This window comes from Trichosurus vulpecula, chromosome 6, assembly GCF_011100635.1.
Source record: "Trichosurus vulpecula isolate mTriVul1 chromosome 6, mTriVul1.pri, whole genome shotgun sequence".
In the NCBI taxonomy this organism is placed as follows: domain Eukaryota; kingdom Metazoa; phylum Chordata; class Mammalia; order Diprotodontia; family Phalangeridae; genus Trichosurus; species Trichosurus vulpecula.
This window is the reverse complement of record NC_050578.1, coordinates 47,333,245-47,357,521: the sequence shown is the minus strand read 5'-3', so window position 1 is coordinate 47,357,521 and position 24,277 is coordinate 47,333,245. Positions and strand designations below refer to the sequence as shown.

The 24,277-nt window shown below is 40.2% G+C and overlaps 1 protein-coding gene and 1 pseudogene across 1 annotated transcript in view; both read left to right on the top strand.

The window, feature by feature from the left end:
- Nucleotides 1-2,318: 2,318 nt before the first annotated feature.
- Nucleotides 2,319-24,277, top strand: part of SEC24B (SEC24 homolog B, COPII coat complex component) — a gene marked incomplete in the record, with an annotated part of 71,899 nt that continues 49,940 nt past the window's right edge. The window contains 2 exon segments of the mRNA XM_036763892.1: nt 2,319-2,457; nt 18,186-18,914. Coding sequence (XP_036619787.1) covers nt 2,340-2,457; nt 18,186-18,914 — 847 coding nt within the window.
- LOC118853707 lies at nt 13,759-14,593 on the top strand (annotated as a pseudogene).

The window sequence follows — 24,277 nt, the reverse complement described above, 5'->3', positions numbered from 1 at the left end:
GATAGATATATAGGTGGATATAGTTTGAAAGATGATAAATCGATAGGATAGATGACAGTGTGAGAAACGTGGTTTTGGCGATCACTGGACTTCCTAGGCAGGGCCAAAGTCCTGAAGAAGAACCCTGTGATAATCCCTAGGAAAGGCTGTACAGACCACAGGACTCCCAGAGGAAGACCAAGTGGTAGCCATCCCTTAAATCTGTGGGGAGCACAGGGCCTCCTAGGGGTCAGACCCTAAGGAAGACCCAAGTGATGGCCCCTTAGAATGGCAGTAAGATCACAAGGCTCCCGAGACAGGGCCGGAAGTCCCATGTGATGTCCCCTTAAGAAGGCCGTGCAGACCACAGGATTCCCCAAGGGAATCCAGAGTGGTAGCCCTCTTAACACCGCAGTGGGGATCACAGGACACCCCAAGACAAGATCCAGGAGTAAGCCGGGCGAGCTTCCGCTGCCTGTTGCTTCCCTTCACTTGACCTTAGGAAAATCCATGTGATTTGCCCATTCACACCCAAAGAATTCAGGACCAGTGTGGGCAGAGGAAGGCATTTTATTACGCTCCCCGGGAGAGCGGGTGTAGTGCTCGTGGGAATACTCACACTGATACAGCTGCAGGAGCAGGGGTAACCATTCCCTCCACTCCTGCTAGAGTCATAGTTAGTTTATAATCTTTGTTTTTTATATAGTTTTCCTAGGTTATACAGTTTATATAAATAGGATAATAAAGATACAGAAGCAAAAGTGAAGTTAATTAGATTTTCCTTGTCTTAGTTTAGGATTAAACTATATTCTTTTACTTCCCCTACTTTCCCTCTTTAACATATGCAAATGATGCAAATCAGTAGGCCTGGATTCTTGACCAAGACCAGACCCTAGATAAGCTTGAACAGGTTCAAGTGGGTTTGGCCTCTCTAATTCCCCAGACTGCCTTCTCAAAAAGTATGCACATGCTTACAAGCCTCTGACCTCTCACCTGACCGACCTTGAGGCCTGGTCTCTGCTAAAGCTGGGGTGGGGGAGGGCAGGGAAGCACACCTTTAGTTCTGTGCAAACAAAACTCCTCCTCCCATTTCTTACAACAGGATAGGTAAGTATAGACAGGACAGATACATAGATCCATAGCTGATAAAGATAGAAGGACAAGTAGATATAGGATATCTATATAGCTATAGATATATAGGATATATAGATAGTGGATAGATACAGTAGATATAGGATAGCCAGATGAGATTGGTAGATGAGATCTAGATAAGTACGTAGGATAGATATATAGATCGACAGACAGATGGGTAAATGGAAGGATGGATAGTAAGCATTCACTATGTAGCAAACCCAGCGCTAAGCATAGGGGAATATAAAAAAACTGGAATTAATGTATGCAAAACATTCTGCCAACCTTATAAAGTGTTCTATAAATGGTAGGCTACTATAAAAATTAATTACATTCTAATGGGGAAAGACAATACATAGTGTTATGGACATTAAAAAGTATATGCAGACTGGGATTTTTGAGGTCACAGTCCAATTTTTTTCATTTTACAGGTTTGGAAACTGAGGTCCAGAGAAGTTAATCGACGTCTTCCCAGGGAGTAAGAGGCAGAGTGGGGATTCGAACTCGAGTTCTGTCTCCAAATTGAGAGCTCTTTCCATGGGATGGAGCGGGAGTCCGGCCCCGCCCCGCCTCGGGACTCCTTAGTAAAACGGGGATGCGGGCCCTTTCCCGTGCCGGCTCGCTCCCAGGTCTAGAACTTTGAAGAAGTCTGAGATGCGGCCGTCCCTGTCCGAGGCTCGCTGCGGGAGGCATCCCCTAGCTAGACGATCCCGGGGCTCCCCGCGTTCCATCCACGGTGGGATACGCCCGGGGCAAGTTGGGCCTCAAGGAGGGAGGGAGAAAGGGGAGGGCCTGCTCGAGGATCAGCCGGGAGACTGAGATCCCGCAGGAAGTTCGGTCTCGGGTGCTGACAAGTTCCTCTACGCGTGCTCCCAGGCTCGCACCTCCCGGCCTTGGGAGCCTCCACGCTTCCGGGTGCCGACGCCAGGGGGCGCTGTGACGGCGGCGCGCGATCTACTGAGAGGGGAGCGGAGGTGGGGGGAGGGCAGGGCGAGGACGACAACGAGGCCAGGGATTCCCGGCAGCGGCGGAGCTGCGGCGGCGCGCGCCTGGCGTAGCGTAGATTTTCCCGAGGAACGTCGGCGCGCCCCCGAGTTCCAGGTTCCGGTTCGATCCCTTTGGTGACGCCCAGCGTGTTCCTTCCTCTTCCTCCCGCCTCCCCTCCCCCCCTCCCCTCCCTCTCCCTCCTTCCCTCCCTCCCCGACTAGGAGCCGGAGCCGCCGCCGGTCATGTCCGCCCCTGCCGGCGCCCCGCACCCCCACGCCACCTCCAGCGCCAGGATCCCGCCCCGGCTCGGAGCGGCGGCCGCCCCCGCCGGCCCGAGCCCGGCCCCGCACTACCAGAACGGTGAGGCCGGCCGCGAGAGGGGGAGGCGGGCGGGCGGGCGGCGCGCGGGGCCTAGGGCGCGGGCGGCCGGGGGCTCCGGCCTGGCCGTGGGGAGGGCGGCGGGGCCGGCCTGGAGGCGCGGCGGGAGGCCCGGGCGTGGGTCTGGGCGAGGCTCGGGGTCAGGAAAGCCTCCGGAGAGGACATCGCTGGCTCCTGGGGGCCCTGCCCGGTGCCCGGGGCGTCCGGAGAAAGGGGGAGGCGGCGTGGATTCTGCGGTGCGGCTGCGGAACCACCGGCCCAAGTTGGGGCTTAAGTTTGCGGACAATTGCGCATCGCCACGCAGCGTGGGTGCAACTGTAACCCTGACCCACTTGGGCTGGAGGTGTGGCGGCTGCTCCCCCGGGCCTCCGGGGTGCAGCTCTCAGCCCTCGGGGGGTTCCGAGTTTGCTGCACTTGACACCTGCTCCTTCCCGAGCGGAAACTCCTTCCTTCCTCCCCCCGGCAAGTGGGTCTCCGAAATTAATGGGGGAGGGGAACAAACTGCAATCAATCGATCTCTTCCCCCTCTTTCCTCCTCTCTTTCCTTTTCTCTCCCCTTTCCCCGACTCTCACCCCCTCCCCCCTCTTTCCTCCTCCTCTCTTTCCTTCTTTCACTCTGTCTCTCTCCCCCCCACGCCTTTTTCCTCCTCTTCCTCTCTCTTTCCTTCTTTCCTTCTCTCTCTTCTCCATCCCCTTCTCTCCTCCGTGCCCCCTCTTCCTCCCTCTTTCCTCCTCCTCTTCTCTCTTTCCTTCTTTTCCTCTCTCTCTCCGCCCCTCCCTCCTTACCCCTCTTTCCTCCTCTTCCTCTCTCTTTTCCTTCTTTACCTCTTTCCTTTTTTCCCTCTGTCTTTCTCTCTCCCCCTCCTCCTTCTCTTTCCTTCTTTACCTCTCTGTCTCTTTGTCTCTCTCTCCCTCCCTCTCTCTCAATCCCTGTTTATCTCTCCTACTCTATCCCTGGATCTGTTTCTGTTCCTTCCCCTCTCCCCTTCAGCTCCCTGTCTCTCGTAGTGTCCCCTCCCTCTCTCTGTCACTGTCTCTTTTTCCTCCTCTGTTTCTGTCCCGTCGTCCCCGCCACCCGTCTTTTCCTCTCTCCCTCTCTCTCCTTCCCTCCTCCTGTGTGTCTCTTTTCCCTTCTTCCTTCATCTCTTATGTTTCTATCTCCCTCCCCCACTCTGTGTCCCTGTATGTGTCTACCTCTCCCCACTTCCCCCTTCCATGTGTGTCTTTCTGTGTCCCCCTCCTCTCCTTCCTGTGTCTGTCTGTCCTCCCTCCCTCCCACCCAACACACTCTCTCTCTCTCTCTCTCTCTCTCTCTCTCTCTCTCTCACACACACACACACACACACACACACACGACAAAATAGAATGCTTGTGGTATTGAGTTTTGATATTTCACATTCCCCATCAAAATAAAGAAAGCCACTTTTTAAATGAGGTTCTTGTAGATTGAGTTATTCAGGGTTTTGAGCTGAAAAATTATGTCCAGAAAATCCGTGCCCTATTTGGGCAGTGTTAGTGCGTTTAGGTAGGGTGGACTAGGGATCTTGCTCTGGTTCAAACTTGAAGTCATTGCAAGTCTGAGTCTTAAAACATCCATGTTAGAGGAAATATTTTACCTTCCCCAAAGAATTGTCCGGCTGTCCTATCCGCTTGTCTTGTCGTCTTAGTGAAATCTAGTAGTTTTTTAATGGACATATAAAATTTAAAATGTAGGCTATGTAACATTTAGCTCAATATCCATCTAAGTTTTCTAATTGATGCTTTTCAAAAAGGGAAGTAAACTCTATTTGTTTAATCTGTAAATCATTTTGATAATGTTCTTTGACACATGCTAAAATCGTTTTCTATGACTAGGAAGGAATATTAGATGATCTACTTCGCAATACATAGAGATAATTTTTTTTAACATATCGAGATCATATTTTTTCTTTTCTATAAGAGATCCAGACTTGTTTTATGGAGTGAAGTAAATGTTTTAGAGTAATACAAACCCATGTTTACCTAGGAGCCACGCATGCCTTTTGTGGTTAATTGTTCATTTTCTGTGTTGTGGATTATCGACATTGTGAATTATCTCTGGTGCATTTGTATCATAACCCTACCATCTGTTGGTGAGTGCTTAAGGAATGTAATTGTTACTTTGACTTAAGCAAAACAATTTGGAAAATTATTTGGCAAAATTATTAAAGAAAGTTACATTACTTTTGGCTCCCATTAGCATCAGTTTATTTGTGACTATCCAGTAATGGCAGTTACTCATTTTAAATAAGCATAACTCATAGTCTGTAGTTATCTATTCTGCATTCATTTGAATTTCTAATTCTTCAGGCCTATATAGTATCTCATTGTAACTCAATATTTTACTTTATTGTACTCTTCAGATTTAAATTTTTATTTCGTTTTTCAGATAACAAATATTTATTATCTCTCTCCCACCCCAGGTTTTAGAAATTTGAAAGAAAAACAAAACCTTTGTGACAAATAAGCATAGTCAGGCCAAACAAGTTCCCACGCTTCCATGTCCAAATGCATGTCTCATTCTGCATCTTGAATCCACATCACTTTTAAAAATGCATAGTACATTGTCATTTGGACTATTTTTTTTAAGGGTAGGGAACAGAAAAACTGGCAATCCAAATAAAGGGTGATAACTATACTGATACTGGTTTTCTAGATTTTTTTGTCCATTAAAGAGTTTTTTAAAAGTTATCTACATAAGAGATGAACTCTTTTTTGTCCTCAATTGGGAACTACTAGTTGTGTTGCTTTAATTTTTTAAACCATTTTTCTTCATAGCTTTTTGGAAATATGTAGTTAAATTTTTTTTTCCATTGGACAATAGATGAACTTTTAGGAAGTGAAATAGTATTTTTCAGTAGTCGTTTTTTGTTTCCTAGTAATTCCTGTCAAGGTGGAGACTAAGTCTTCCACCAAAGAATTGTGTGGCAAGTCATTTAACCTGGCAGTTAATTGTCTTCCCCTTCCTGCAGCTACAATTGTCTAACAGTATATTTCAGCCATAGTTTTGTTTCACTTTTAAAGTACTTAAACACAAGTACTTTGGAGGTGTTCGCTGTTGGATATACTGCAGGTTACTTTGCTTCCACATATATGCTTTCCTGGGGAGGGGTGGGGGGAGGTGAGGGGACACAACACACAGTTATAATTTTAGCAGTTAATAAGACAACAAGAAAGATAAGGTTGATTATATTATGAAAGTTTGATATAATGGGAGATATAAATAAAAATAGATCATGTATTGACCTAGTATTATCTTGTCAGTTATGGGAAACCCTTCAACTCTAAGAACACATGCAAAATTTAAAATAAACAAGTACTCCCTAGTATGCCTGAAGTCTCTTCTGATCAGAGCATCTGTCTCAAGTTTCTTCTCTTCGTTTATAGCTAACCAAAAGCATCAGGTCTTCTTATGAAGACATCACCATGGTGATTATGTGCCTGTTGGGATGCTTAATTTCTGTCTATGCAAATTGATAGCGATCTCTAGGATATTCAGGAAAACAATTCTTTCCCTGGGTGATCCCTAGTGCCTATTACCTAGGGTTGTTAATTATTATTTTTCTTATTTTAGCTGCCTTTCAGTACATCTCTACCCCATATTGGGTAGCTGTTGAATTCACTCCAACAAACGTTTATTACTCTATTCAAGGCTAGATGCTGGGAATTAAAAAACTGTATATGAAAAAGCTGTATATGAAGCATTAAACTCCTTGAGAGCTTTGTATGTATAGAACTAACATGTTACCTTACACATACTTACAGTACTGAGTTATTTCCCTGATATAGATCCCTTCGTTGGGACACCCTCCATATCTTGATAAATGGTGACTCTTGAGTTGCTGTGATCAAAATTTTCATTACCATGAGGTCAATCTGGGGACAAGCTTCTGTAAACTTGTTTGTCTGAGGTTTGAATGACAAATATAGAGCCCGTCACCAGGCCCCGGCTCAGGTTCAAAGCTTTTCTAGTGTAATAAAATGTGCCAGAGGTTGGACTTCACTGGCATGGTCTTTAAGAAGCCAAGGCCCCTTTGACACCAGGATGAAGCATCAGAGTAAGAGAATTTTTTCCCCCAACAAAGTAAATGTAATATGTCCTGGTACAGTGGAAAGAGTGCTGGATTTGTAGTCAGAGACTTGCATTCAGATCCAGCCATGTACTACATGTGTGATCTTGGGCCAGTGACCTCAGCTCTAGATCTCTTTCCTTTTCTGTAAAATGAGGGGGTTGGACTGGACAACTTCTAAAATCCCTTCTGTCTTTGACTCTGTGCTTTTGTGATCAGTCCTATGCCAAGAGTAAAAGAATGTGAACAGTATATCGTAGATTATGCTTTCCTTGTGACTAGTTTACTTGTGCCGTCCTGGGTCAATAACACAACTCTGGCGTATGGTACAGAATCTTGTTTTCAGAAAGTTCACTGTTTTTATGGTGCAACCAAGCCTTCTCACTTGGCTGGACTGCTGGGATTAGACTTTGCCAATAAAGACTGTGGAATTTAACGTACTTTATTCCAGGCTTCGCATGTTGAACTGAAATCTAACTAGTTTATGATAGTCATTTCCACCAGGTTCATCATTAGTCAAATGTAGTAAGACCACAGGCTAAAGCCATTGAGACAAATTCAGTATCGTCATTTGAGATTAAATTAATTTTATAATAAACCATTTGAGGTTCCTAGAGGGAGGAGGAGGAGTGAGCTTTTACAAAGAACATTTACAAACTAGCAACCCAGAATTGTTAGTCTTGTTTCTCTCAAGGCAGTTACAAGTACAGTGGATAGAGCACTGGGTTTGGAGCAAGCCTTAAGTTCAGATTTGACCTCAGATGCTAACTAGCTGTATGACCTTAGACAAGTCACTTAACCTCTGTTTGCCTCTGTTTCTCCATCTATAAAATGTGTGTAATAATAGCACCCATCTCCCAAGGTTGTTGGAAAGATTGATAATAGTTTTAAAATGCTTTGCAAACTTGTAAGTGCTAGTTATTATTGTTAATTTTGGTAATGTGGTCTTCTCCAGTAGGACTTTGCAGTCTTCTAGCTGTCCAGGCAGATTACTGAAGATTAGTAATTTAACTTCTCTTGTAGACTTTAAAGACCTGTCACCAGAGGATTTGGGCTTTCCTCACTCAGAAGGTGAAAATGAATTCAAAGGCCTAAAATGCTTTTCTTCTCATTTAGGTTTTATGGAAATTTATCTGTTTCTTAGTGTCTCCTGCACTTTTTAAACCAGAGAATCTCTGAATCCATTTTTGGAGCCTTTCTCATACTTGTCCAAAGTTGTTTTGTGGCCTGCCTGGAAGTCAAGCTTATCAGTGTCAAGTATTCCTCAGTTGTGTGGAGGAAAGTAGGGTTGGGGAGAAACTAGGGGAAGACTTAGAAAGAATGCAATTAGGAAAGGGACGTAGAATAGGCTTTTCCCAGTGATGTGTCCAGCCAAGATCAAGAGCTGGAAGGGACCTAAGCAGCCATCTGGTCCAACCCCCTCAGATTTTCATGTGCAGTAGATAAAGGAAATGAGCTCTGGAGCCAGTAAGTGATTTGCCCAGGGTTATAAATATAGTAACTAGCCATGAGAAGCAGAATTTGAACCCAGATCCTCAGACTTCAGTCAGTGCTCTTTTTATTACACCATAATGGCTAGCAAGTAAAAAAACAAAACTTCATTCTAGCTAACACTTCTTTGCTCTGCAATCATGTTGCCAGAGTGGCTAATAAGTAACAAATAGACTATATTCAGTTTCATATCTTTTCTAACCCAATAGAATCTGGTACAGGGTTTTTGTTTGTTTTTATAACTCTCTCCAAGGAATAGATGGTTGATTGGATGAGGTTTTTTTTAGGCGATGATGGATAGTAAGACGGCCCACAGAAAGCAGGAGGAGGGAATCCTGGCTGTTAAATTTTTTTTGAAATTCAGGACTGGGGTTTCAGTGTTTTCCCTCAAATTCTTCCTTCCCCCAAAATGAAACCTTTTAAAAGCTTTCACAAGGTTGATAGTGTACAGCCATGTGGTCAAGGTGAAATCGTAGGACTTCTCGTAATAGGGCTTAACATACTGGACTTTAGGTCATCATAGTATGTAGCAGTACCAAAAAATGCAGTTCAGGTGTTTACCAAGAAGAGGGTGTTGTACTAGTTAGGCCCTAGGAATGCAAAGGTGAAAAATGAAAAGTCCCTTGCCTTCAAAGATCATGGATTTGGAGCCTTTGAGAAATCTCCCCATTGTACTGAAATGACCCTCTCAAGGTCCCATTGCTAGTAAGTTGTATCACCAGCATTTGAACCAAGATAGTCTGCAGCCTTAAGTGCTCTTTATTCTTTCTCCTCTTGTGCACTCAGCATTGTACTATTATAACAACTTGAAAAGACATCCTCTGCAACACCTGCTAAGCACCCCCTTGTTTGGGCAGCGATGGAGATCCACTTTGGGCTTCTTCAGATTTTTCAGTTATCTCACCCCCCTGCATCAGCCTGGGCTTTGATTCCCTGGCGAAGAGAAGTAGAAGGAATATCCCACAAACAATTCAATTCAGCACATGCTGTCAAGTGTTTATTACACTTGACTAAACAGCATTTCATCTGGGAAATATAGAAGGTTGTGCCATATATTGGTGATAAAAAACCAAATGGTCCTTGCCCTCAAGCATCTTTTAATCCAAGAGAGGAGCTGGGTAGGACGTTTACACATATAAGTGTGTTGTAAAATGCATGTAGTAGAAACAAAAAACTCTGAATTTGGAGAGGGAGAGGTCATTATCAGCTTCAAGCAATAAAAAGGGGAGTAAGGCAAGAGTCATTCTGCATGTGGCCTGGGAGATTCCACAAGTATGAGTGTGTAGTTTCTTCTTTGAGGATTTCTAAAGGATAAACCAGGGTGAGGAACCTGCAGCTTAGAGGCCACATGTGGTCCTCAAATGCAGCTCTTTGACTAAATCCAAACTTCACAGAACAAATTCCCTTAACAAAAGGATTTGTTCTGTAAAACTTAGGCTCAGTCAAAAGGCTGCAGGTGCCCCACCCTTGGGATAAACCAGTCTTTATACACAAATTAATTAAGCATCTGCTAAGTGCCAGGCACTACATACTTAGGCCTGGGTTTACAAAGACAAAGTGAAATAATCCCTGCTCATAAGGAGCTCGCATTTGAACAGGGAAGACAATATATACATATAAGTATATATAAAGTTAAAAGAAAGTAGAGACCAGAAAAGGCCTCCTGAAGAAGAGGGTGGAGAGTGGAGCTTGAGCTTAATCTTCAAGTAGGGATTCCTAGGGGCTGAGGTAAAAGGGTGAGAAGCTTCCAGACTTGGGGTACAGCCAGGGCTGAGACAGAGCCAGGAGATGAATACAGCAAGTAGGCTATAGACCTGTATGGCTGGACCATAGACTATATGGAAGGGAATAGTATGTTAAAAAGACTAGGAAGGTAAGAAGGATCCATGTTATGAAGAGCTTTGATTGCCAAACATACCAGTTTATATTTGGACCTGTAAATAATAGGAGCTTCCAGAGTTTATTGAGTATGTAAAGTGACTTCATTAATTCTGTGCTTTAGGAAAATCACTAGTGGCTGTATGAAGAATGAGTCCTTTGAAATCATTCACAGAATTACAGATTTCAAGGTGAAAGGGACCTGAGAGGTTATATAGTCTCCAGCTCTTCATTTTATAGATGAGAAACCGTGTCCCAGAAAGGAGGAGGATGAGTGATGACTTGTCCCCCACAACACACAAAAGTGGCTGATTTAATATCTCCTCTTCTTCCCACTCTATGACAATGTAGGCCCTTAGTGATCCTAATTTTGGAGGGGCTGGAAACTAGAGGTCAGTTATAGACACTGATTTCTTTTGTTTTTCTTTCCTTGAAAGCTGAAAAATTCATCTAGCTCTAAAATTTTTGGACCAACTCCTAAATTCAAAACAGTGTGTTTAGCCTAGCCTTTTAAGGACCTCCACAACTTTCCATAGTACTATTTCTCCTTCAGGCTAAAAGACTCAATACAGAGGCCTTGGTTTTTCCTTTTGAAAGACAAACCCTGGGATGTAAAGTAGATACACATAGAGCATGAGAAGTCTACAAATGATGACTATTTCCTGACTCAGAGTTGCTGACTCTTGTTGCCCAGTATGTTCTGTATGGTTTCTACATAGGCCTATTTAAAGTCTGAGAAAAGAAAGCACGTACTTGCTAAAATTCTTAAGGTATGGGTTATATCATGCCCATATAGAAGGTAGATTTCCTTCAGTTTTTAGCCATTTTCATACTGACTTTATGTAAAACCATCAGCATATTCTAGCATTATGTTTTTGCTATCCTTGTTGATAATTAATCATTGTGTGGTGGAAAGAATGCTGAATTTAGAGTCAGGGGAGACTTAGGCTCATATCCTGCCTCTGGCACTGAATAGCTGTGTGACCATAACTCTGAGTGAGCTTCAGTTTCTTCATCTGTAAAATGGAGATAATAATAGCACCTACAAGGTTGTTAGGATCCAGTGAGATAATAGATTTGCAAACCTTCAAGCACTCCATGTTATCTTATTGAAAAAAAGAATTCCGTTTTTAGAGGGAGTCTTGCCTAATTAGTTTGGTATGGTTTTTTTTTTTTTTTATGAGAAATTTTTTTGCAGTACTGTTGTCTTTGACGTTTCTTTTAAGATTACAGGAGAATCCATTTTCCAGGACTTTAAGGCTGACCTCTTTCACAGTCATTGAAATGTAAACTAGGAGACAACTAATAAAACAAATAGTGTTTTACAATTTAGATGATCCTGTGTCATTTGGAGGACTGGGCAGGTCATGACACAAATTTTAGGAGTTGGGAAATGAGAGGCAAACGGCAACTTTCTCATCTTACTCTTGACACAAATTCAAACGCATGGGTTCAAAAAATTAACCTTTTAAAGTAGAAGATGGGAGAAACTTGGCTAGATAGCATTTTTTCTGGGAAAGGTGGGGGTAAACTATGAGTTGGTGTGATACAGCAGCCAGAAAAGCCGCTGTGATGTTATGCTACATTAAGAGGAGCATAATGTCTGGAATGAAGGAAGGAGTGAATAGTCCTGTGTGCTGCTCCTGTCAGATCATTTCTGGAATATAGTGTTCAATTCTAGAGACCATGTTTAAAATTTTGGAGAGCAAAAGTTTTTGGTTTGAGGTTGTTTAGAAGAGACCAGCAGGAATGGTGAAGGGCCTCAAGAGCATGCCATACAGAGATTGGTTGGAGGTGGGGGGAGGTAGCCATCTTCAAGTATTTGAAACAACTGTCACATGGAAGATAGATTTGATTGGTTCTGTCTACTTGGCCCCAGTGGGAAAAGCTAGGAGCCATGTGTAGAAATTAGGCTGAACGTAGGGGAGTTAGATCTATCAAACGATAAGTTGGGCTGCCTCTGGAGACAGTGGCTCTTCCCCTCACTTGAGGGCTTGGGGGGCGCTGGATGACTGGTGGGGATATGTTGTAGAAGGAATTCTTGTGCACCTCTATTTTGGACTAGATAATTGGCTTCTAAAATTCCTTTGAGCCTGTTTCTGTAAGTACTATAAGGAGCAATTATAAATAGTTAACTTTACCTGGCTTTATATTTTATTAACATTGCTCTCATAAGTATAGCATGTTACATCGTTTATAACATCAGACTGTTAAAAATTGTAGTAAATTTTAATGTTTTAAACTACTTTGTCTCCCTATTTGAGACTTCATAGAATACATGTGGTCCACAAGAATTTGAATGTAAAATTAATTTCATTGAGTGCCTTATATTTGTGAGTCTCTGTTGGGGAATAGAAAGATAAATATCATCTGTACTCTCAAGGAGCTTCCAGTTTAATAAAGGAGATAAGATTGTGCCAGTATTACAGCACTTTCTGTTAATGGTCTTAAAAGTTGCACGGAGGAATTCAGAAGAGGAATAATTATGTTCTAGAATCTGGGAAATCTCTTTTGACACAGGCCTTGAAGGATGCATTAGTCTTTAAGAGGCAGAGTTGGCCAATTTTTTTGGATTGAAAAAATAAAATTTAATGTTGTCAGTTTAAAAAAAGGAATAGACTCAGTTTGTTTTGGGTAGCTCATAGTATCAAAATTCAAAGCTATACAGTTCAGCTTTGAGGTTCTCAATTTGATCTTCTCACTTTGAGGATCTTAGAGTTTTTCCTTATTGATATATAACATTTGAAATGAATACAGGAGAGCTATCAAAGAATCAGAAGCCTGGAAAGTACAGCAGCTTTCTATTACGGTTTAAAATTGACCATCCCCCAGATATGTTTACCAAATCATTCCGTTCATTTCCTTTTCTCAACCCTCTCCAATCTTCCTTCAATACATGTATTAAAATCTTTACTACTATTTCAGAATTGTCAAACATCCAGTGAAAGGCTGGGTGGGGTAATTTATAGTAGTTTCTTTACCCCTAGATTGTACAGTACCTAATTTATTCTAGAATTCTTAGTCATCATTTCATTGATTCAGAAAGTGTTTATTACACACATACTATACACAATGATTATTTAGGCCAAGAGGAAGGTCTCTAGCATGTTGGGTAATTCTTCTTTGGAAGATTTATGAGAACACGTGATTGCACAGGATGTGAAGGCTCAGAGGGATCATAGATCCTTTGATTCAAAGCTGGAGAGCTGCAAAGGACCTTGAAGCCATCTAGATTCACTCACGAGCGAGCACTCAGAGCACTCATAAGTACACAATACAGTTTACATGTTCTGAGAGTTGAACCTTACTGACATACCTTTAGCTTACAGCACATTGTGATTCAGAAGTGAAAGTATGGACTCATGAATCTCAGAGGACCTGGGTTGAAATTTTTCCCCTCAAAACTGCCTGTGTGACCTGGGCAAGTAACTTAACCTCGCGAGGCCTTAGTTTCATCTACAGAACTGAGGGAGTTAGAGTAGGTGACCTCTGAGGTGCCTTTCACCTCTAAATCTATCCTCCTATGAACTGCATAATAGACTAGGCTAGAAGTGTATGGAAGAGATGCTAAGAAGTTGCATGACATAGTAAAATAAAGAACTAGCTTTAGAACCAGGAAGACAGGTTCAAGTCCTACCTCTGGCAAATAAGAGGTGATTCTGGGCAAGTCACTTCCCATTCAGTGCTCTAGGAAACTGAAACTATAGATAGAAAAGAAGGTGCCTACTTGGACTGATAGGAGTTTCCTCATCCAGGATTTCCCTATATCAATGAAAGCACAGGTCTGTTTCCTATCCTTATAATAAGAGAAGTAGACACTTGGAAGATGGTGGCTTCCTTGGGAAGGTTACTTTGGGCTTCGGTTGCCTGGCATGTGAACTCCTTTCCCTTGGGCATTTCTGCAGTCTTCAGGCCTGTTGCTACTAGAAACACATTCCCAGCCAACAGTGCCCTCAAGTGCTGCCCATTCAGAATTTTCCTTCAGCACCAGTTCTTCAACTTATGTGTTTCCTGTAACCCAACATGCTCCATATTTTAAGGGTACAGCTGTTGTCAATGTAGAATTCAAAGAAATAAGCCCTGATGACTTTAAAGGCAAATATTTGGTGCTTTTCTTCTGTCCTCTTGATTTCACTTTTGTGTGTCCAACAAAAATTGTTGCTTTTAGTGACAAAGCTAATGAATTTCATGATACGAACTGTGAAGTGATTGAGGTTTCAGTGGATTCCCATTTTAGCCATCTTGCCTGGATAAATAGACCAAGAAAGAGTGGCGGTTTAGGTCATATGAATATTCTACTCCTATCAGATTTAACCAAACAAATTTCCCGGGACTATGGTGTTCTGCTTGAAGGACCTGGAGTTGTATTAAGAGGTCTTTTCTTAATTGACCATAATGGAATTATCAACCGCGTGAGTGTCAATGATCTCCCTGTGGGCTGAAGTGTGGAAGAAACTCTTCATTTGGTGAAGGCATTCCAGTTTGTGAAAGTGCATGGAGAGGTGTGTCCAGCAAATTGGACACCAGATTCACCTATGATCAAGCCATCTCGGAACGCTTCCAAAGAGTACTTTGAGAAAGTGAATAAATAAATGATACCATGTATTGAAGACCCTCATGGCTTTTTAAATTATGAAGAAACCACAAATTGGAATCTACAATAACATGCAAAAAATTACTATGTATAGAAGTGTAGAATATATACAAGTTATGCTTGTGTCTGTGAATATCACCCCCCCCAAATGCTCAGTTTTCATAAACTTGATCCCCCAGACTATTTAACCTTGATAGTTGTTGCTAGTTCAAAGGATCCTTTAGTACCAAATCTTTGCTTTTCTCATAGTTCTCCTTTACAAATTGCACTTAACTTATATTTGATGTCTTCATTGGAACCTAGAGGTTCCCTTCTTGAATTTATAGGCTAAAGAAATTGGTCTTTGCCTTTATATGCACAAAAAACAGAGGTAGTGAACATTTAATCAGGATGCTTTGAGGGGCTTCAGTTATAGGTAAACAGGTATACCTGCTTTCCCTTAACTGAGTATCCCTCTGTAGATTTTTGTTGTTGTTGTTGTTAAACTATAGTCTTTCTTTCTCCATAAAGTGAATGTCCTGTAATTAAAGATAATAATTGCAGAGGTCTAATTTGACTCATGGCACATTTGAGTATAACACAAGTATGAAGTATATTTCTTTTTAAAAAATCCAGCGCTTAACAGTGCTAAATTAAAGTAGTTAATCATGGTGAGTAGACCAGAGATTTTTAATTCAGAGGTTCATTTTACCATTATTTGACGTTTGAGTGAACTTTATATCTTGATACATTTCAAATACTATTTAATTTGATTGCAAAAGATACCTGTTGAATCCCAGAGTTATATATAATGCAGCTTTGGAAATTATTATTGAACATTTATTTTTCTAGATAGTGAACAACTCAGTGTACGTTCTTTAATCAAAAATAAAGAAATTTTAAAGTAAAATAAAAATAAGAGCAGTAGTACAGGCCAAATGCTGTGAATTCAAATGAGGGAACTATTTCCTATTTTGTAAAATAATTAGGTTAGACGTAGTGGTGCCTAAGCTTATTTCAAATCTAATATTCATTCATTTGTAGGTCATTATCTGCAAGGGTTATCAGGAAAGCTTCCTGGGGGAATTAGCCTTTTAATTGGGCCTTGAATGATTTCATCTAGTGGAAATGGGATAGAAGTATAGTTCAGACATAAGGAGTTGTAGGAATTGAAAACAGCCCAGTTTGTTGTTGTTTTTACTGCATGCATATCAAACTGTAATGTGGTGGCATGGGAGAGATGGGGACAGATCTTAAAAAAAATGAGATCCCTGCTCTCAGGGAATTTAAATCTAGCAATAGTATGGTGTTTTTATCTTTGACTTATAAAGTGCTTTTATGTGGTCTTCTGTTGTGATCCTTAGAAGAATTACATGTGGGATACAGAGCAGACTTCCACAGATGAGGAAACTGAGGTTCATAAAGTAACGTAATTTTCTCAAGGTCACTCTGCTAATGATTAGCAGAAGCAGGATCAGAAACTAGTTTTCTTGCCTGGTAATTGAGCGCATTTTTACAAGTATATTAGATCATTTTATCCTCTCTTGGTAGTATAGCCTAGCTAGCAACTCATAATACTTCTGTAATGTAGGGGGTCTTAATTATTTCTAAGGGTAGCTAGGTGGCACAGTGGATAGAGAGCCAGGTGTGAAGTCAGAAAGATTCATCTTTCTGAGTTCAAATCTGCCTCAGACACTTACTAGCTGTGACCCTGGACAACTCACTTAACCCTGTTTGCCTTAGTTTCCCCATCTGTAAATGGAGCTGGAGAAGGAAATGACAAACCACATAAGTATCCTTGTCAGAAAAAAAAAAAAAAAACAAGATCGCAAAGAGTTGGACACAGCTGAACAACAGGGTAGTTCTGGCTTACTTATAAAATGTATTTATCAGTTTGGGTAAACTTACAGATAAAAAGAAGTAGCACCTTATTTTTTTCTAAATTCTTTTGTAAATGTTTTGTTCATGACTTTGCTTTTACCTAACATTCATTTCTGAATATACACTTCCACTAACCAATAAACATTCCCTTGTAACAAAGATTTTTTAAAAGTTTAGATAATCATGTAATATATTAATATATGCTGTATTCTACAGCCATAGACCCCTGACAAAAAGAAGACAGTTCAATTTCTCATTTCTTCTCTGGAGCCAACATCGGCCATTAGGCAAAATTCACTTTTTGGTATTGTTCTTTTCGTTTCCTTTGCTGCTGTTCTTTGGCATGTTGTTTTCCTGATTCTACTTACTTTACTCCAAGTGGATTCATAGAAGTACCAGTAGCACTCTCAACACAATCATTTTAGTGATGTTTTTAAAGGTTAAAATATTTTGAGCGAAATAATATAAGTTTTAAGAATGAGAAAGCAAAGGGCACTGGGGTTTTTGACTGAATTTTCCCTTTAAAATCTATGTGCTTTTTGGGGAAGGTTGCTTTTCAAAGAACAATGGAAGAATGTAAAATGTCGGCATTTCACCCTTGAACGTGCCTTGAGTCGTTTATTTTGAATGATTTATCAGCCTTTTTCATGAATTTAAAGCTTTAATAGAAAATGACAATGAATATTTTTGAAATGTACAGTAATGAAAATATTGTAAGGTATTTTGTGGATTAAAAGAAGTGATTTAAATGTTTCTATTGTATTCATAAGAATAAAATCGATTCCGTCTGATATTTAGTTCAGTGCTGGTAAACTTTCAGCAGATAAGACATTCTTGTTATTTTTAGAAGATTGACATTTGAACTTTTTTGATATGATAATGTTTATTTCCCAGCTTCCATATCTGTAACATGGATAAGCCAAATAAGTCGTTAGGAAATGGGTAGCCATTTAAATAGATTTGTTTAATACTAAGTTACTTCATGATTCACAAATTGGCACAGTCTAGTTCTTTGATATGGCATTCCAGATATCATCAATTTGTATTAATTGGGTGGACAAGAGCATTAACTTTTGTTTAAAAACGATTCCTGTTTGGCTCTTTAAAAAAAAAAAACCTCATGAGAATTTCGAATGTAAATGTAATGTTTCCAATCATCCTGCAAGATGATTTAATTAAAGCACTCAGAAATTGGGGTGTCATATGAACATATATTCTGTATTCTCAATATAATTGTAACAGAAACATGAATAGTATTCCCTCTCCAACACTTCTGAGCTTCATTCTTAATTGTATAGTGAAATCCTCATCATGACTGCCATAGAGATATGGTTTAAATGAACTTCTACAGTATTACCCAGTAAAGAATTAAGGAGCTCTCAGGCCTTTGTAGGCATGTTGTTGATAATAAAAGAACATGATGATGATCATGTTTTACCTTTTATTAAATTGTCCATAACTGTAAATTTTTTATGTTCTAAGGCATAGTCTTCAGTTTTAGTGAGGAAAACAAATAGCTCATATAGCTCATAGAAAGATTGACTTACCCTAAAGCTCAGAAGAAATAGTCAGGAAGCTAGGAGTAGAACTAGATTGATATGAGATCTGTAACAGTGCAACCTCCCAAAGTAGGTTGTCATGTTAGGGAAAAGTCAGGTCACTCTTCGGGTAGGTGCTTAGAAATATTGTCCTGTATAAACATGATTCTTCCCCCTTCTTAAGGACCAGTATTTCATACTCGCTTGCACGTTAGTAGTTTATTTCAGTGATTTATGTGAGGATTTTCTTCCTTTCCTTAGGTCCAGCACAGAATCAGATGCAGTTTCCACCTGGATATGGATTACATCCTCAAGGCTATGTTGTTCCCTCAGGACTCTACTCCCAAGGACCTGGGAAAAGTACCCCTCTGCCATTGGAAAACCAGTATGGTACTGATTATTATTCTGGCCACTACACAGTACCAACACAAAATGTGACTCTTGCTACAGGTCCTAGCACAATGAACATGCAGCTAGGATCACAGCAGGTATATGGCAGGGGTCCTCCTGCTCCTCATACTGTAGGGTCCACTCCTGGATCATTCCCAGGTGGTATTGCATCTTCAGCATCCCATTTACACACAAATAGACCCCAGCCATACTCCTCCTTTGGTAATCACTACAACAGCCCAGTCATTCCCTCTGCCAGTTCTTCCATTGCTTCTCAGGGATTTCCCCTTACTTCTGGCCATTATGCTATGTCTACTGCTTCGGGTGCTGTGTACCCTAGTGTTTCATATCCTTCGGTGCCTGCTGGTGATCCATATGGGCAAGTGTTTACTTCACAGAGTACTTCAGTCATCACACAGTTTAAAGATAATTCATTTCCCGGTCAAAACACAGCCGTCACCCATCCGCAACAGCAGCGGCAGAGTCCTGTGGGATATAGTACTTCATCATGGGCAACTCCAAGCCTTCAGTCAACCCAAGACAACCTTACCCAAAATCACATTGGATCCCTGGCTACAGCAGGCAGCACGCCCAATGCAGGTATGTTACTAAATTGAAATCTACAAAAGCTTATAGTATACAGGATAATGATCTTTCAGAAGGTTAAAGAATGGAGAAGTTGGAAATGTAATTCACTTTTTAATTTTCACTATAAATTTTCTTTCCGTCCTGTCCCAGAAAAAGTACTGTTTGCACACATAGTTGCCCAACTGTCTGATTTTGTTCTAGCACAGTCCCTTGTATATAGTGGATACCCCGTGATATTTGTGACTTGATGTCCAGCGTGCTCTTGGAAGCCACCAAGTTCTAAAGTTGTGGTGCATAGTTGGTGAGGCCCAGGAAGGAGGAGCCTTCTCCGAGGTTATGCTTTAGACAGCTCATTAAACGTTCACTTAGTCGCTATATATTCAAGTACTCTAGGGTATCCTGAGGAAGAGATGAATCAGGAGCACTTGATGTCTTAAAGAGACGATGTGGTGTCTGATTTAGCAGATTAGGTAGCCTGACACCCAGATGATTCTCTTACAGTCATTTCCAACTGAACACTTGAATTTAAAGTATCAGGGATGGTGGCATGGGTAGAAGGGGCACTTGAAACACAGCTTGAAGATGTTCAAGATGGGCTGCTCTTGTTGCCTTGATCAGAGGCAAAATCATTCTGTGTGTGGGTTATGTTATTGGGAGTGGAGATAGAGAGAATGAGGAGATTAAAAGAAAAACAGGCTGGAGTGCCAGGCCTTAAGGAGCTTGGTTTTCATTTGGTAGACAAGAGAGCCATTGAAGAGATTTTTAGTGGAAGAGTGACATGATCAGGTCTATTTATGTGGAGAATGGAGATGGTGGGACCTCTATGTAGCTCAGGAAAGGTTGGGGTTAGAAATTTAAATTTGGAATTATCTAGGAATAGGTGAGTTTGCCAAGAGTAAAAGTGTAGAGAAAGCCATGGAGAAGACCTACATTAAGAGGGAAGGAGAAGTGAGAGGAGCCAGAAAAGGAATGTGTAGAGTGTTAGAAAACCAGGAAAATGTGATGTCAAAGAAGCCAAGAGAGGAGAGAATATCAGGAAAGTTGAATATTATCAGTAAAATTGGGTACTGCAGAGAGAAAATGAAACCAACTTCTCTCCAGAGCAGCAGCTTTACAGGAGCAATTATTTTCTACCTAGAATGAACCAGAGTGCCCCTTGACTTACTCCAGCACAGACAGGTTGGTAAGCTGCCTGCCTCAACAGGTTGTTCCCAGGATTTTCATTCTATTTCTTCAGGTTGGCAAAGTAGGAAGAAAGGAAAATGTGGAACTTTGCCAGGCTGTTAGTTAACCATCATTTACTTTTCTTTCTCTACTCCTAAATGTTTGGTGTTCGCTTTTGTCTCTTGTAGGCCAAGGTATAATTAAATGGATTAAATTAAAAATCCTGTGCATAGTTAAGATGTATGCTTTTATTACTGTTGTATTTGTAGTTGACTGTACCATTTTCATTCTATTTGCAAACTTGGATCTGCAGAGACTTGAACTCAGTATTGAAAATTTATGCAGATGTGATTGGGAATTAATAAAGTAATGTCTTTAGAGAATATTTTAAAGATTGGACAATAGTATACCTGTAATGTTGTCAGAGGGATTGGGTGGAAGATGTGCCTAAGACTCTTTCAAATCTAAACTTGTGTGATGCTATGATATATAGGAGAGGAAGAAGATAATGTAGTTCTTTCCCTCTTTCCTCTCTGGTGTAGGAGTAAAAGTGGCTAAGTGGAAACTCAATTGTTCTGGGTTCTAGAATTAGTGAGCATATAAGGGGATGCTTATACACTGAAAAAGTCGTAGACAGTTTATTTTGGTATTGAATATTCACAGGAGCAAGCAAAGATTATTAGGAAATGTATTCTGTTGGCATAGGTCAGGGTGAATTCCTTTTGTAAATGTGATGTTGCACAACACTAGCAAATGTCAAAAGTACCAGCAATTAGGAAGTTGGTCCAATGTAATTTAACACACAATAGATACTAAGTTAAGTAAACTATAGGAAGATATTAGGAACATAGATCTACTGTGAAGGGATGGAAGGAAGGCTTATACTTTTACTTATTACTTTTTGGACAGTAAATTGCCTTCGCCCAAAACAGAATTAATAACATTTTAGAACCAAAATAAGTCTTAGAAAGGTTTGGTATAGTTGACATTTAAATGCCCCCAGGGATGTTATGATTCACTAAGCCAATTTGTAAGTCACTTTTCAAACTTAGTCACCATGACCATGGGAAAAAAAAGGGTTAAATTTGAACACTTGAATTTAAAGTATTAGTAAAGTAGACTGTTTAATTTTCCTAGCATAACTCCTTTTATAGCATTTAACGTGGCTCTTGTTGCTGTGTTAAATAAGAAATTAAAGGTATAAACTACCTATTATAAGTATGCATATTTAATTTTTGCTGTAAACAACTTAACCTTTGAGTAATTTTCACACGGTTATCAATTGTAATTCTGAATATTTTTTCTACTCAATTACTGATTTTCTAATTTCACTGCATTAGAAATGTTTAAAAAATGCTTTAGTGGTGATTTTGCATGTTTAATCATTAGCCTACAGTTTAGCAAATATAAATGGGGAGAAGAATGAGTATAATAATTTTAATTCAGGCATTTAATGAAATGATCACATTGGAAGCAGAGAATAAGAAAAAGACCATGACACTTAGTCTGCCTTTACAGTTAGGGAAAGTGCATTAGTATGTTAAGATTCAGGACTAGATTCAAGACTACTAGTTACTCCAGTATCAGGTTTAATGGAGTGTAGTATATACCTGTTATTTAGTTGACACCATGGCTACTTCATTTGGTTGTAGTTCTTAGCATGGATCTGTAACTAGTCCTATGTTGAGGTATTGGAGATACCACGCACCAATAATATGGGTACTAGCTTATCTCTTTATAATACTTAAGGTTACAAAACACTATATAGTCAATTTTTTTTAATAAATTTATTTTTTATTTTTAGTTTACAACACTCAGTTTTGGGGTTCCAAATTTTCTCTCCCTCCCTCTCCTCCTGCTTCCCCCCAAGATGGCATGTAATCCAATGTAGGTTCTACATATACCTTCACATTGAACTTATTTACGTAATAGTCTAGTTGTTTTGTTTTTTTTTGCAGGGGGGAAGGCAGGGCAGTTGGGGTTAAGTGACTTGCCCAAGGTCACACAGCTAGTAAGTGTGTCAAGTGTCTGAGGCCAGATTTGAACTCAGGTCCTCCTGACTCCAGAGCTGGTGCTCTACTTACTGCACCACCTAGCCACCCCATAATACTCTAGTTGTAGAGAAGAATTATAACCAATGGAACGAACCGTGAGAAAGGAAGGGGGAAAAAAGCTAGCAAATAGTTTGCCTCAGTCTACATTCAGACTCCATAATTCTTTCTCTGGATGTGCATAGCTTTCTCCGTCATGAGTCCTTTGCAGCTGTCTTTGAACCTTGCAATGATGAGAGGAGTCAAGTCTATCTATTAGCCCTTACAGATACTGTGTGTCTGTAATCGTGTATAATGATCCCCTGGTTCTGCTCCCCTCATTCAGCGTCAGTCCTTTCCAGGTTATAATGAAGTCTGTCTGCCCCTCATTTCTTATAGCACAATAGTATTCCATTACATTTGTATACCACAGTTTATTTAACCATTCCCCAACTGATGGGCATCCCCTTGATTTCCAATTCTTTGCCACCACAAAAAGAACTGCTATGAATATTTTTGTACATACGGGTGCCTTTCCTACTTGTGTGATCTCTTTGGGATACAGCCCTAGAAGTGGTATTGCTGGGTCAAAGGGTATGCACATTTTTATAGTCCTTTGGGCATAGTTCCAAATTGCTCTCCAGAATGGCTGGATCAGTTCACAACTCCACCAACAATATATAGTCATATTTGATCCTCACAATAGTCCTGTGAAGTGTCGTTTTCCCCATTTTACAGATGAAAAAGCCAAGTCTCAGAGGGGTTAAGTGCCTTGCCAAAGTCATACAGCAAGTAAGGCACCATGAGACAGAACTAAAATCCAGTCAGACATTTCTCTTACCCCACTACTACATGGGTTTTAACCTAGCATACTAACCTAAGATGGTAAGCCCACTGATGAAATTTCAGTGCATTACAAGCTAGAATGAAAGTGTCAAGGGTAGATGTAAACAAAGTATTCAGATTTTAAGATTAAAAGAAGTTTCATGTTTATGACAAAATGTGGGTAGATATTAAAATCAAAATAAAGAAGTGACCATTAGGACACTGGCCATAATCAAATATTTTCTCCTCTTTTATAATAAGAAAGATTGATAATTGATAATCAAGTATATACAGATCATATATTTTAGTAACACTAAATTAACAAGAGATGACCCGAATGCTTTGGTTTTTGATGTTAAAATGACCAAGTAATTAATAAGACTAATTTATTTTTTCTTACCCTAAACTCATAATTACTAAAACCTGTAATTCTCTAATGACAACTGCTGGGCAAAAATGTATATTCAAACAAGCAAAAATATAAGAATTTAGTACCATTCATTAGTCTTGATTTCATTAAGGATACATCCTGTAAATTTATAAAGTTCTTAATAATTTTTTTTTTTTTTAAAGGACTGGAGCAGAATTTATTATGCTTCAGCTGAAGTAAAAAAGGCAGGGTTAGCAATCATGATCTCAGGCAAAGAAAAAGCAAAAATAGCTCTAATTAAAAGAGATAATCAGAGAAATTACATTTTGCTAAAAATAACATCAAAAATTTTTACAGCAAGTTTCTCTAATAAAGGCCTCACTTCTCACATATAGGAAACTGAGTCAAATTTATAAAAAGAAGAGCCATCCCAAATAGACAAATGGTCAAAACAGATAGTTTTCAGAAGAAGAAATCAAAGCTATCTATACATTATTGATTAGAGAAATGCAAATAAAAACAACTCTGAGGTAGTACCTCACACCCATCAGAAATGACAAATGCTAGAAGGGCTGAGGGAAAATAGGCACACTAGTAAACTTGGTGGAGTTGTGAACTGGTCCAATCATTTGGACTATTGGATAATTTGGAACTATGTCCAAAGGACTATAAAACCATGCATACCCTTTGACCCAGGTCTGTATCCTAAAGAGATCAAAGGAAAGGGAAAAGGACTTATATGTACGAAAATGTTTACAGCAGCTCTTTTGGTGGTGGCAAAAAAATCAGAAATCAAAAGGATGCTCATCAGTTGGGGAATGGCTGCACAAGTGGTGGTATATGATTGTGATGGAGTATTACTGTACTATAGGAAACGACAAGGGAATGATTTCAGAAAAACATGTGAAGACCTATATGAGCTGATGCAAAGTGAAGTAAGAAGAACCAGGTAATCATTGTACACAGTAACAGCAACATTGTAATGA